The 13,301-nt window shown below is 45.7% G+C and overlaps 1 protein-coding gene across 1 annotated transcript in view; it reads left to right on the top strand.

Annotated features, from left to right (window-relative positions):
* The window catches only part of Pdilt (protein disulfide isomerase-like, testis expressed), a 31,294-nt gene that overhangs the window by 4,136 nt on the left and 13,857 nt on the right, over positions 1–13,301 (top strand). The window contains 3 exon segments of the mRNA NM_001013902.1: positions 1,446–1,645; positions 6,286–6,492; positions 12,938–13,071. Of these exon segments, the coding sequence (NP_001013924.1) occupies positions 1,453–1,645; positions 6,286–6,492; positions 12,938–13,071 (534 nt within the window). The 5' untranslated portion in view covers positions 1,446–1,452.

The raw sequence follows: 13,301 nt of genomic DNA, 5'->3' as shown, positions 1-13,301 counted from the left end.
GATGGAGGTCCTGTGTTCTATAAGAAAGACTGAGCAATACATAGATAACAAGCCAGTAAGGAGAACTCTTCAATGGCCTCTGCACCAGCCTCTGCCTCCAGGTTTTTGCCAGTTTTAGTGCCTGTCCTAGCTTCCTTCAGTGATGAACAGTGATATGGAAGTGTAAGCTGAATAAACCCTTTCCTTCACAGCTTGCTCATGGTCAAGGTGTTTCATCATAGCAGTAACTAAGACAGGTCTGTGCTGTCATGAATAGGTTTGGCCTCTATAGATTCATGTGTTTCAGTGCTTGGCTCACAGGGAGTGGCACTATTAGGTGGTGCGGCTTTATTGGAGGAGGTGTGACATTGTTGGAGGAAGTGTGTCAGTGTGGGCGTGGGCTTTGAGGTCTCCTATGCTCACACTCCAGTGTGGAATCCAGCCTTCTCCTGGTCGCCTTTGGATCAGGATGTAGAACTCTCACCTCCTTCCCCAGCACCATCCGCCTGGAGGCTACCATGCTTTGTACCATAGCGATGATGGACTGAACCTCTGAACCTGCAAGCCAGCCCCGATTAAATGTTGTCCTCTATAAGACGTGCCTTGGTCATGGTGTCACTTCACAGCAGTAAAACCCTAAGACAGAAGTTGGTACCAGGAACTGGGCTATTGCTGTGATAGTCTTGCCCATGCTTTTGCCCAGAGGGATGTGGATTTTAGGATTTTTTAAATTAGGAAATCAGTGGAATGTGTTAAGTGGGGATTCATGGGCCATCCTAGTGGGAACATGGAAGACAGTAGTAAGAAGGGTAATTTGAACTGTGGGACCTGGCTCAAGAGTTTTCAGAAGAATGTTAGTATGTAGCCTAGAGACTGTTCTTGTCATATTAGGGAAGGCTATGGCTGCTTTCTGCCCTTGTCTAAGAGTCTGAGGGTAAAATGAAGAGATTTAATTGCATTGACAAGGGAAATCTTGAAACATCCTAGCATAGACACTGACCTGTGGCTCACTCTTATGAAGAGTGTTTTGATCAAATGTAGCAAACAGAGAAAGGAAAAATATGAAATTTTTGGTTCAAGGGTTAAAGGAAGTGGTCTGGGTAGAGTTGGTGGGTCAGGAAGCAGCATTAGTATTAGTAAAGGATAGTGGGAGGTGACCAATCAGAGTCTCACTTTGGCATTCTGCATTGGCACTCATTCTGCAAACTTCTCTCCAAGTAACTAGGAAACCAATGGGCTCCCGTGGCCTGTGTTTGATTCCAGGCCTTGATGAATGAGAGTTGTTCTAGCTTCCCTTATATAATCAGTGTCCAGGGATCGAGGTTGCTCAAACAACCTTGTCTTTTGCTGTATGGCTGCTGCCAAGCTGTGTGCAGCGCCTGAGTGCTGCGAGCCCTGCGTGCTCCATCAGTTCCCCATCAGTGTAGGTTTGAGAAGAAATCTATTTCCCCTGCTGCCCCCTGCAGGCGATCTATGGAACTGCTCTGGACACCTTTGCTGCTGCTGGCTGCTTGCCTCTCAGAGGTCCTTGGCTCACCAGAGATGGACACCGGCATCAACATTTCCCAGCCTTTGCACATCCTGGAGGATCATAACTTAATGGTGTTGACTCCTGAAGGCTTGACGCAGACACTGAATGAGACCCGCTTCCTAATGGTGATTTTCCGTGAGTATCTGGCTCTGGCAATGAAGGGTGTTGCCTGTCTCATTGATTTGGGGGACCACAGGGCTTCAATATACTATCAAATGCATAGAAAGCACAAAAGTACTGCAGGCACTCAGCTGGGCATTGGTCTGTCCCTGTAAGAAGGCAAAATTCTGCTCACTAATAGCTGCTCTGTCACGGTGGAAGGCTATCATCTTTTTTTCTTGAACTCTCTACTACTGAGATACACGCTCAGCTCCTGCTTTTATGGTTTTTAGTCACTCCAATAGCAACCAATACGAACACTTCAAAGTATGTCAACACTTCCCTTCACATGAGCAGAGATTATAGCCATCTGAAAGCGACACTCAATTAAAGTCATTAAGTTCCCATTGTTGATTCTGTCAATACACAATCGAATTCAAAATGAGTTTTTGAAAACTGGTAGGCCTTCTAAATTAACCTTTGGGAAAATCATTTTGGGGAAGGCTTATAAATGTTTAACTCAAAGGTGGGCTTTTTATGCAGGAGAATTTTGAGGAGATTGCAGCGGCTCTCTAATCCTTGGCCGGTCTCTCGTCTTCTTCAGAACTTAGGGTCGATGCTTGGCAGAACCTTTCCTTCTCAGGTCTCAAGCTGTCTGTGTCTAAAACAAACTTCATTATTTTGGGTGTGGTTCTGATCACCTGTTTCTCATAACGTCATGTGCGTATGAATGACACCACCACACATCCAATGTCAAAGTCAGAAACCTCAGGGTCATCCTCCAATTTGCTGTAGCCTCATGTAGGGTGTATTTCTATACTCTACTGTTTCTGTACCCCAAACCCTGTGGTCCCCGGTTCTCTCCACACCATCTGTCTCTGAAGGTCTCCTGCTTACCATTTCCTGCCTGACACCTGAAGTAGGCTCCCCTATGGGTTCCTTGTGTGTTCCGTGTGTTCTCTGTAAAGCACCCAGAGAAGCTGGTTCTCAGAATGCAGCTCTAGTTGTCAGAATGGAATATTTTGGCTCCAGTCTCTGGGCTGTTTGTCCTGCGCTTGGTTCTGTAGTATCCTTGCTTCAGTTTTGACCTTGGACTGTGAGATTTAAGTTTGTGAGGAAGCTTTTACTCATTCCCATTTAGCCTGGGGAAGACTCTTTCCCAGTCTTCTTCTTAGCCTTCCTTCTGGTACATTTGCCAGATCATATCAAAAGTACTTCTAAACTTGCGTGTACTGTGGGCTAGAGAAGCAAACCCTACCCATGTCTATGCCTAGATCTGGCACTAGTGGAACATGGTAGGTCTTCACACATGTCAATTAAAGAATGAATGAATGAATGATATTTTCTTGAGATATCATTTTCTCTGTGACAATTAACTTGAATGAGTCAAAGAAAGAGAGAAAGTCTATTTTTTTGGTAGAAAGTGACCAAGCAAAGATTTAGAAGTCATTGAATTAGGGCCTAAGGCAAAGGTGGCAGGAATGTGTCTTGGGGTCACAGTAGATACTGGTGGGGGTGATGATGAAGATGGCGATTGGGATTAGGATGATGGTGATACTTGGTGATGACGGAGGTAAAAATGGAGAGATGTTGATGGTGATAAATATAATGATGGCAATGGTGACAACTGCCCAGGCCGGCCTTGATTGACAACTCGACTTAGAATAGAGTTATCCATGGGGAGAAGCCTCAGTTGAGAAACTGCTCAGCTCATATTGGTCTGTGGCTTGCCTCTGAGGTACTGTATTAATTATTAGTTAATATAACAGTGTGAAAACCTCTGTGGAATGGATCGCCATTCCTTGGACAGGTGGTCCCTGGCAAGCTTGTAAGCAGCATTTCTCCCTGGTTTATGATTTGATTCCTGTTTGACTTCCTGCTCTGACTTCCCTCAGTGATGGATTATGACCTGGAACTATAAGGCACATAAATTGTTTTTCTCCCCAAGTTGCTTTTGGTTGGAGTGTTTTAGTATAGCCTAAACAAACAAACAAACAAACAAACAAACAAATAAATAAATAAATAAATAAATAAATAAATAAAAAATAGTAACTAATGCAGGATAGAGATTATCCTAAAGATAGTGATGGGTTGGGGTTGGTCTGGCCCTGCTCTGTGTTTAAATGCTAAATACTGGCCCCCAAGATCTGGTTGCCACCAATAAGCACATCCTCCCTTTCACCAAGTAATGCTTTGTAACCTTGCTCCCCAAGTTAATTGGTCAATAAAAGACCACCTATGATTGGGTGGGAGATAGAGGTAGGAGGGTTTTCAGTTACCTGGCTAGGAGTTGCAGATAAGGAAAGAAAAAGAAGAAAGGAGACAGAAGAGGAGGAAACCGCCATGGAAGGAGATGGACCGTGAGCATGTGGCCAGGAAAAACAGTAAGCAACGAGGGACATATGGCTGGGTTGTCAGTCAGAAAAGCTCCGAAACCTGCCCAATGCAGGTTTACAGCTTGTAAATAAAATGCCTGGATTGTGTGTCTCTTTATAAAAGCTAGCTACAATTTATAATTCCTTTTGCAGTGATGTTGATGGAAATGATGATAATGGTAATATGGTAGAGATTAAGATTTAGGAGATGATGGTGGTGGTGGTGGTGGTGGTGGTGGTGGTGGTGGTGGTGGTGGTGGTGAAAATGACAATGATGTAGATAGCGATGTGGGTGATGATGGCAGTGATGGAGAAGCTGATGGTGACGATGGTTGTGGTGATGTAAAGGCATTGCTGATGATAGCTGTCATGGTTTTAACTTTGTCAGTGCTATTTTTTTTGGGCATTTATCAAACACCTGCATTGCAAACACTGTACATCGGTCTCCATCTTACCCATGAAGCAAGTTTGAAAAAGGTTAGGGTCACGCAAACAACTGGTCTCGGTTTAAACCCATTCTTCCACCTAAACGGCTGTTCAATCTGTCCCATACCACTCCATTGACCTTCAGAAGATGTACGTATTTACTCATAAGTATTCACTGAAGGCTTGGAATGGCCAAGATGTATTCTCAGCACCGAGGAATGAGTGGTGAGCTACATATCCTTCCCAGAACTCACGGGCAGGAGAGGAGAGACAAACGCTTTAGAAGCAAAACCTGTGGTGTATCTTGTGGCTAAAAGTACTATGGAGAAGAGAAGGGGTGGGCGGGACGAAAGTCTGAGAGGCCTGTGGCCTTGGCAGCACAGTCTCCTCTACCTCCATTTCAGACAGCCCATGCGGTTCTGTGTGGAGTCTCTAAATGCTCTACCATTTGGCAATGATCCCAAGGCTTCTCCTGCCTGATCACATGCGCTCACACACTCAGCAAGCATGAGCCCAGCATGATGAGGTCTGCAGGGAAGCTGGGAGAGGCCATTGAGCAGAGCGACTGGCAAAGAGGCCAGAGCTTGCTGCTGGCGATAGATGGGTGTAATGAAGGTAACAATGGTGGCGGAGCAGATAGAAGAAGCATCGATCCGTGTGGGAGGCACGAAGTCTCTGCCGCCATCCTTGCTTGGGGAGTTTTATGACAGTGATCATTCACACTCAGGACCCAGCAGTGATGGGCAACCAGGCCAGTGCCAGCTGTCACAAGGCCCAGCCTCCAAGGCATTGCTTTATGAACATATATCTGTCAGATGTGGCCTTGGCACCCATCCCCAAGTGTGCCAGATGGACAGGAGGTTTGGAAAAGATAGAATGTTCTGGGTTGAAAGGGAAGCTGTTTTCCCCCAGTCCCGACTCAGATATCAGCCTCAGACATGTGGCAGTAGGTTTCTGCAGTCTGTCACTGTCATCAGGACGTTTACCATTTCATCTCCTCCCCCGCCAGCGTGGACATCCATGCCATGGCCAAGGTCAGTTCTCTGAGGCTGATTTTAGTAAAGAGCCCCTACCTCACTCGCTGCCCAGCTGTGTGAAGAGCCAAGGACTCCAGAATATTAATATACTATAACAGAGTACAAAGTCCCCTTGGCTACCCCTTGGCAAGGTGGTGGGATCAGAGAGGGGAGTGAGAATCAAGTGTGCCCAGCTCCTCACACACTCCTCACCTGATTTTGGAGAGTTCCTAGTCACTGCAGGAGAGGCACAATGATTGCTTAGTTCCACAACATTCCACCAGATGGCGCAAATGAGCTATATCACTAGCCCTTAATTTCTGACCAAAGAAAAATTTACATCATTTAATAACAGTGGTAATTAAAATGCATTATGTCTTTATTATGCGATAGCCATTAATCTAAGTGTTTTTACATGCCTAGGGAAAGTTAAAAAATAGGAGCTCTGCAGCCAGCTTGAGTATGTCCTGGTATCAGGGCTTTGGGCAAGTATGTGGTTTTGTTGTATCTCAGTTTCCTCACCTATAAAATTGGAGGAGGAGGATGACGATGATGATGATGGTGGTGGTGGTGATGATGATGATAACATCTATCTAAGATTACTGAGAGGGGCAATAGTCTTAATACCTGTAAAACCCTTAGAAAATACTAAGCACCATGTCACTGTTAAATAATTTCACTTGATTCTGAAAATCTCCCAAATCATTCCTTTCTAAGATGCATTTGCCTCTTTGCCTGTAACATTTCTGAAACCTACTCCTTAGTTGTGAACACAGGGGCCAGGGGCTCCCAGGACAAAGAGGACCGGAAAGGGAAGGGGAGAGAGAAGCCTAGTTTATCTTTACACTGCTTCTTTCAGACAATCCAACCTTAAAACAGTCCAGGAAGCTGGCCAAGGAGCTGGGCAAAGCTGCGGAGATCTTTGGGAAGGGCAAGAATGGCTTGGGCTTTGGCAAAGTGGACATCACCATGGAGACGGAGCTTAAGCAGGAGTTTGACATCACCCATGCCCCGGAGTTGAAGCTGTTTTATGAGGGCAACAGGTTAGAACCCATCAGCTGCAAAGGTAATGGTGACTGGAATTCAGGTGGTTGCATGCTCATGGGAAGCCATTGGCAGGTCAAGGATGGATATGTGACATTCTGGTCCACATGCTTCCCAGTTGACCTGGGATCCTTATATTGTCACTCCCTGGAGCCATCTCCTTTTTCCTCGGTATCCAAACACAGGAAGTCACCATAGGTAGTGGGCATGGCTGGAGAGTGGCAACATTATTCCTACTTGTGATCCATTGGCTGGAATTCTGATCCATGATCCCACTGAAATGCAAGAAGGCTTAGACATATGGCTCACCTCTATGTCCAGAAGGAAAATGGGACTTGGTGAGCATTCAGCCTTCCCACCACAAGACCTCAGCCAAGGAGGGGAACATGAGTTTTAGACTCCAGACCAGAGGTTCTTTCCAACTCTGCTCTTGTACTAGAGAATTTTGTCAGGGAAACACTTCTGGCCCAAAGAGGGAGTTGCCAGGGGCTGAGGACATAGCCTTGATAGTAAAGTGCTTGCCAAGGACTCAGGTTTGATCTCCAGGATCCCTATGGGAAAAAAATGCAGGATTGGTGATGACTTCTTGTAATCCCAGAGCTGGGGAGGTGGAAATGGGCAGGTGGATAGGACTAGCAAGTCATCCAAGCGAGCTGACTTGGTAACTTTTAGACCAGTGAGAGGCCCCATTTGAAAAAAAGGGGGGTGAACACGGGACATGTATGGTTGACCTTTGAGCCTCTGAATACACACACACACACACACACACACACACACACACACATGCACACACAGACATGTACATTCACACACATAAACAATCAAGAAGAACCCAAGGGTACTGGAACAGAAGGTTGAGTGGGGTGTCTACCCAGTACTTTCTCTCCCACTGTCACTCATTGCTTTATTTGCTGACAAATTTATTCACAAACCCAGATACTGACACATTACCATGATGATGATGTCTGGAGAATTATATACTTTAGTGTGTGGCACAGATGATCCTGATTTTTAAGTGTTAATAGATATGGGAAGTATAAACAGATACTGGATAGGTTGGTGCAGCAGATGGATGGATGGACTCACTGCTGGGTGGAAGAATGGATGAATCTTACAAAACTGGGGAAGCCTGAAAGAACTCAGCAGGATGGCACTGAGGTAGCTCAGTGGGTGAAGCCATTTGCTGCCAAGACTGGACCTGAGTTCCATTCCTGCAACCCTCGGGGTGGAAGAGGGCAGTCCATGCCTGTGAGTTGTTCTCTGACCTCCACAGGTAAGTTGTGGCACACATCCTTGAATAATTCATAAATGAGTGTAACAAAAGAACCAAGCCCATCTTCTAGAATGGCACCACGGTATATGCGTATATGCGTCGAACGGCAGAATCAGAAAACAGGCACTGCTGTTTACAGAGTTTGGCACTTCTGAAGCCTTCTAAGCAGGGAACACAAGAAAATCCCAGGAGCTAAATGAGCCACACAAAGGAGACAGTCCAACTCAAGAGATGAAGAAGAAGTAGGCAGTTTAGCTTTGAACAAACCTAATGGAATATTGCTCCAGGACCTGGAGAATTAGACTTTAGGAGCAAGGGAAATGCAAGCTCGTTGCAGTTCTCAGAATGCCCACAAGAGGGCGCAGGGAAGACACTGGGCAGGCTGGCTGGGAAAGGCACTTTGTGTAACAAACCAGGCCCCAACAGTCCAAATGAGGGGTAGTGTGTGGAACCAGAAAAGGTGACAAGAGGGATGGCATTTGATTGCTCGGGATGCTGAGGAATGATCCTCAGTAAGAGGCAACCATCTAAGCCAAGCAAGGGCCCTTGATGTCTTGGCCTCAGGGAGAACCGTGAAGAATGAAGCAGGCCTGGTGTACTTTGTGCAAATAAACACCTGCTCATGGCATAGCTCAGGTGCTGGCTTGCCCTTCCCTGTTGACGGACAACTGAGACCTGATTCCGTCAAGAGATGATAGATGATTGTGTTGTAGCTTCTACACTCTATGTGAGGTTGGAGGAGAACGTACTCAAGGACTCCTTCGTCTTGGAGGTGGCAATGAGTTATTGAGACCACCTCTGCCATGCAGCAGGTTTCCCTCTCCTCTTCCAAGAAGTCTACCCTGACTGCTTAGGGCATGCAGCCTGCTTCTCAGCTGTGTTTCCACGGTATCTGTGCATTCTGATCAAGAGGTTACCTCACAAAATGCTATCTGCTTTGAAGCCACAAAGACAAGGGTGATCTAACCTCCATCCTTGGGTTCCTGCCTCTGCAGCCAAGTCCTCGCCTTTTGCCTCAGGAGCAACCAATGCCTCTTGCCTAGCCTCAGTTTCCTGATCTTAAAATGAGGCATGTGAAATCTCTACCACCCCGGGGCTGCTCGGAAGGCGGGGCAATGCTTGCAAGGCACAGGGCCTGGTGGGGCCAGCACTGGCTTCTGGGTGCTTTGTATGCTTCTCAACAGCCCAGCCCAGCAGTGACTTTTACAGCTGGTGCCCAGTAAAGTGTCACAACTTCTACACAGCATCCTAGGCTGGGGCTGGCAAAACGGCTCAGTAGGTAAAGGGGCTTGCTGCCAAGCCTGGCAACCCAAGTTTGATCTCTGAAACCCACACATTGGGCTCCAACAAACTACCCTGACCTTCACACATACTCCTTGGTACCTGCACACTGGCACACATAAATAAATACATTGAAATATTGAACGCTTTTTTTTTTAACAAAGGCAATGCTCAGGCTAGTTAGCAGTAAAGTCAGGGAAGACTTCTGGAAAGGGATGAGTAGTAGATATTTGAGCCTTATGAGGCAGAAAATCTGTCATAACTACCCACTCTGCTGTACACTATGTGAACAGGCATGGTTGTATTTCAATAAAGTTTTATTTATAAAATCAAACAGCAGGCCATATTTGGCTCAAGGGCTAAGTTTGTTGAATGGTGATCTCCATGGTGCTTTATATTAAATAAATGGAAATGTTTATTATTAAGTATTAATTTCAGAACAATTATGTTCTGAATAGTTAAGTTTGAACAAAATGAAATAACAAGAGCCCAGTTCAGGAAGGCACACACCCGAAGACAACACATTAAATTTTGAGCTTACTCCTCTGCCTCTCAATGTTACTTCCCAAGCACAGAAAGGGGAAACGGGATGCTAGGATAGCCCACTCTTTGAATAGGATGTGCTTAGACTGTGAGTACTTGAGAAAAGCTATAGACCTCGGCTTACATTTGCTCACTCTAGACAGAATGAATAATACCTACTTGACAGGACTCCTTGGAGTTCCAAGAGGAGACATTGCTCTGCGCACCACCTGCACTGGGATTATTTATGACCATTGGTGGGATGCGGTCCTTGCTGGGTCAAAGCTCGGTCCTCCAGTATGCAAGGACTGGTGGTGAGAGACTTGGCTGTGTCTACCTCCCCGCAGGAAGGAGACTCAAATGGCCTCTGGGGCCTCTATTAGTTGATGCAGTCACAGCTTGTGCTTGGAAATATGCAGCCAAGCTCTGGCCCTGTCAATCATTGACGCAGCATTCACACCTGAGTTACTAACACTGTGTCCTCTGGCACCGAGCCAGGAGCCAGGGGAGGCACAGTGTCTGGCAAGGGCAGTACCCAAGCTGCAGGCACTTGGGAATAAGATGCTCCAAGAACCCGAACTTTCCAGTCTCCAGAGCACCAGACAGAGAAGAGGAGAAGCAACTCCCAGAAGAAGAGGCCTGGGCGCAACTCTTCTCAAGCTGGCTTTCCTGGTGGTCCACTTCCTTTGCTCCCTCATTGTATAGTGATTTTGTTTTCTCTTTGTTTTTCTTTCTTTTTAGCACTAACTGTGCCTGGAAGCGCACAAGTTTACTCCAAATCGTGACAACAGTTTCAGAAAGTGATACACTTACAGAAATCATAAGAAAATATCCAGGGCTGGGGAGGGGGTGGTAAGACAGAATGACTGGGGGCAGGGAGCACATGAACAAGGAAACCATCAGTGCAGGGAAGAATTGAGGCTGCAGTCATGGGCCTGCTGACCTGATGGTTAAGCTCATTTGAAGGCTTTCTTGGTGATCTCTTCTGTGTGTGCATGCTGCTTTGCCTTGTTTGAGATGGGGTCACTCTGTAGCCCAGGTTGGCCTGGGGCTTGAGGCTCCTCCTCCTTCAGTCCTGAGAGTTAGGGTTATAGGCATGAGGCCTTGTTGTCAATCTTAATTGTGTCTACCAAAGCTGAGCGTTCCATCTTCTGTGCCCAGAAATCCTGATGGAAGCTAGTCACTGTGCTCTGGGTTAACATACCCTAGGATTCCAGCTATAGGGAGCAAGGGACAGGGAAAGAGATTCGTGATGTTAGAGGTGAGGAACACGAGGACTCTGGGGTGGGAGGCTTCCATGGAGCTTGTCTTCCTCAACATACGAAGACCCTGAAAGGCTGGCCAGGACCACACCCCACACCCTATTTCTTTATCTGAGTAGCAGTTACATGCACATGTCTATTTTGTAAAAAGTCATTAAATATACATTATCATGCACTTCTGCTTGGAACAGTGTTAATCACGGTTTTCCTACAGTTCTAATGCTCTGAGGATGGAGGTTCTCAACCTGGGGGGGTCTTGACGCCTTTGGGGATTGAATGACCCTTTCACAGTGGTTACATATCAGAAATCCTGCATATCAGATATTTACATTATAATTCAAAACATTAGCAAAATTACCACCATGAAGTAAGAATGAAAATAATTGCATGGTTGAGGGGAGGGGTCGCCACAACATGAGGAACTGTATTAGAGGGTCAAGGCAGCATCAGTAAGGCTGAGAACCACTGTCTTCGGAATTGTGGTGCTTCCTGTTGTCTTTTTGACTGGATCTAGAATCCCCTGGCAGATGGGGCTCTGGGCACAGCTGTGGAGGATTAGCTTTATTGGGCTAATTGATGTGGGAAGACTCACGCTAACTGAGGGCGGGCCTTCCCCAGACAGGTACTAGAGGATGAGAACTGGAGCAAGTGAGCTGAGCATGATACTCACTGCTCTCTGTGTTTTGATGTCACATGACCTCCTGCTTCCAGGCTCCTGCCCACCACCTTGACTTCTCTGCTGTGATGGGCTGTGCTTCGACCTATGAGCCAGAGCGAGCGCTTTTCCCTTCCGTTGCTTTTGCCAGACAGTTTGTTTGTTTGTTTGCTTGTTTGCTTGTCTTTGCTTTTAATCATAGCAGCTAAAACGTAACTAAGATATTGGAAGTCTCTTTCAGTTGCCTCTGCGATTCTGGATGAACTGCTCAGTCTTTATGAGGCAATTTGTCCTGCTTCGGGGCCTTTGCACGAGTGTTGTGCTCTAACTTGGAGGCTATCCTTTTCTTAATGCTTCCTGCTTAGCTCCTGGCCATTTTTCAGATTTTAGCTCCTATGTCATTGTCCCTACCAAACTTTTTTTTGATCTTGGCTTCCAGGTCAGATATTTTTGCCACAAGTTCATATAACTTTGCTCCAAATATTTCCTTTGGGTATGATTATACACTTGTTTGTGCAATTAGCTGACTATTGTCTTCCTCAACATATAGGAGCTTCAAAAGCTGTGGTAATTTGTTTCTTTTCTACTCACAACAACATCTGCAAGACTTAAGTATTGCACCTTAATGCAATGAGGGGAAATCAATACACATATGTCCAGTAAATGAATAGTTAAAGGAATTACCAAGTCACAAATGATGGTTTGGCTGCATTTTGAAGCGATTCAAAACAGATCCTGTTGTGTTCAAAAATTATTTAAAGATTTCTCCATAACCCTATACCAGACACTACCGTAAACAAGAACTTACCCCATTTTTTTGTCTTGTGAAACTGATGTTTCTAGGAAAGGCACATCTGACTGTACACAGCCATGTGTCCATTCTGGTATACCATATGTTTTCCCAGATTTGGAATATGTGTCCTCACTCTAGAGGTTAGGAATTCTGTGCTTGGCTCTCCCATGTGGCAGTTAAATGATAGAAGCCGGGGTTCTGGAACCTTCCAGGATATTTAGATCTCATTGAGAACATTAGAATCATAGATGCAGAAACTGGATGTTCCCCGAATTTTCAGAAACATGTGACCTTTTGACTTATATCTTAAGAAAACAAATTCCTTTTTCTATCACCTTAGAGAGGACTGAAGATGCTTCCTCCAGGGTTAGATTCCTAGGTGAGCTGACGAACTGGCTGTTGGCAAACTGAACCTTGCTTTCCTCATCTGCAAAATGGGAATAGAGTTGTTGTGAAGCTTTAATATAAGTACGAAATTCAGTACAGGGTCCGGGCTGTGGGGAGAAGTTAGGAACAGTCAGCTGTGGTTGATAGACTCATGTCTTGCAATTCTGGAGGAAAAAAAAAAAGAAAACTGAGATACCGTCTTTAGCCTGCAAAGGGTGGGATTCAAGACATGAAGTTTCTGTTCATTGAATTCCGGGAAGTTCTGATGGTACTCATTTCATTGTCTCTCTTCAGATGTGGTTGAATCAACAGCTTTGGTTGTTTGGTTGAGAAGACAAATTAGCAAGAAAGCCCTTTTGTTCAACAACAGCAACGAAGTGGCCGATTTTGTGAAATCCAGGCCCCTGGTCATCGTTGGCTTCTTCCAGGTACTGGGGTAGAGAGTTGTAGGTCATTTCTGAGTGGTGTGGGGAGGGAAGGAGGGTTTCTAACTTGGATCGGAGCTTTGCCCAATTTCTCCATCCACTGAACTGGTGTTTCCAAGAAGCTCCTGGTTCAAACGAAGAAAGAGAACACAAAAGTTGAAATGTTAGAAGTTAGAGAATGGGGAAAAAATGGAGAGAGTAGGAGGAAATTGGCATTCCTATTTAGTTGGTTT

Source organism: Rattus norvegicus, chromosome 1 (assembly GCF_021556685.1).
Source record: "Rattus norvegicus strain SHRSP/BbbUtx chromosome 1, alternate assembly SHRSP_T2T, whole genome shotgun sequence".
Classification (NCBI taxonomy): Eukaryota; Metazoa; Chordata; class Mammalia; order Rodentia; family Muridae; genus Rattus; species Rattus norvegicus.
This window is presented reverse-complemented; position numbering and strand designations above follow the sequence as displayed.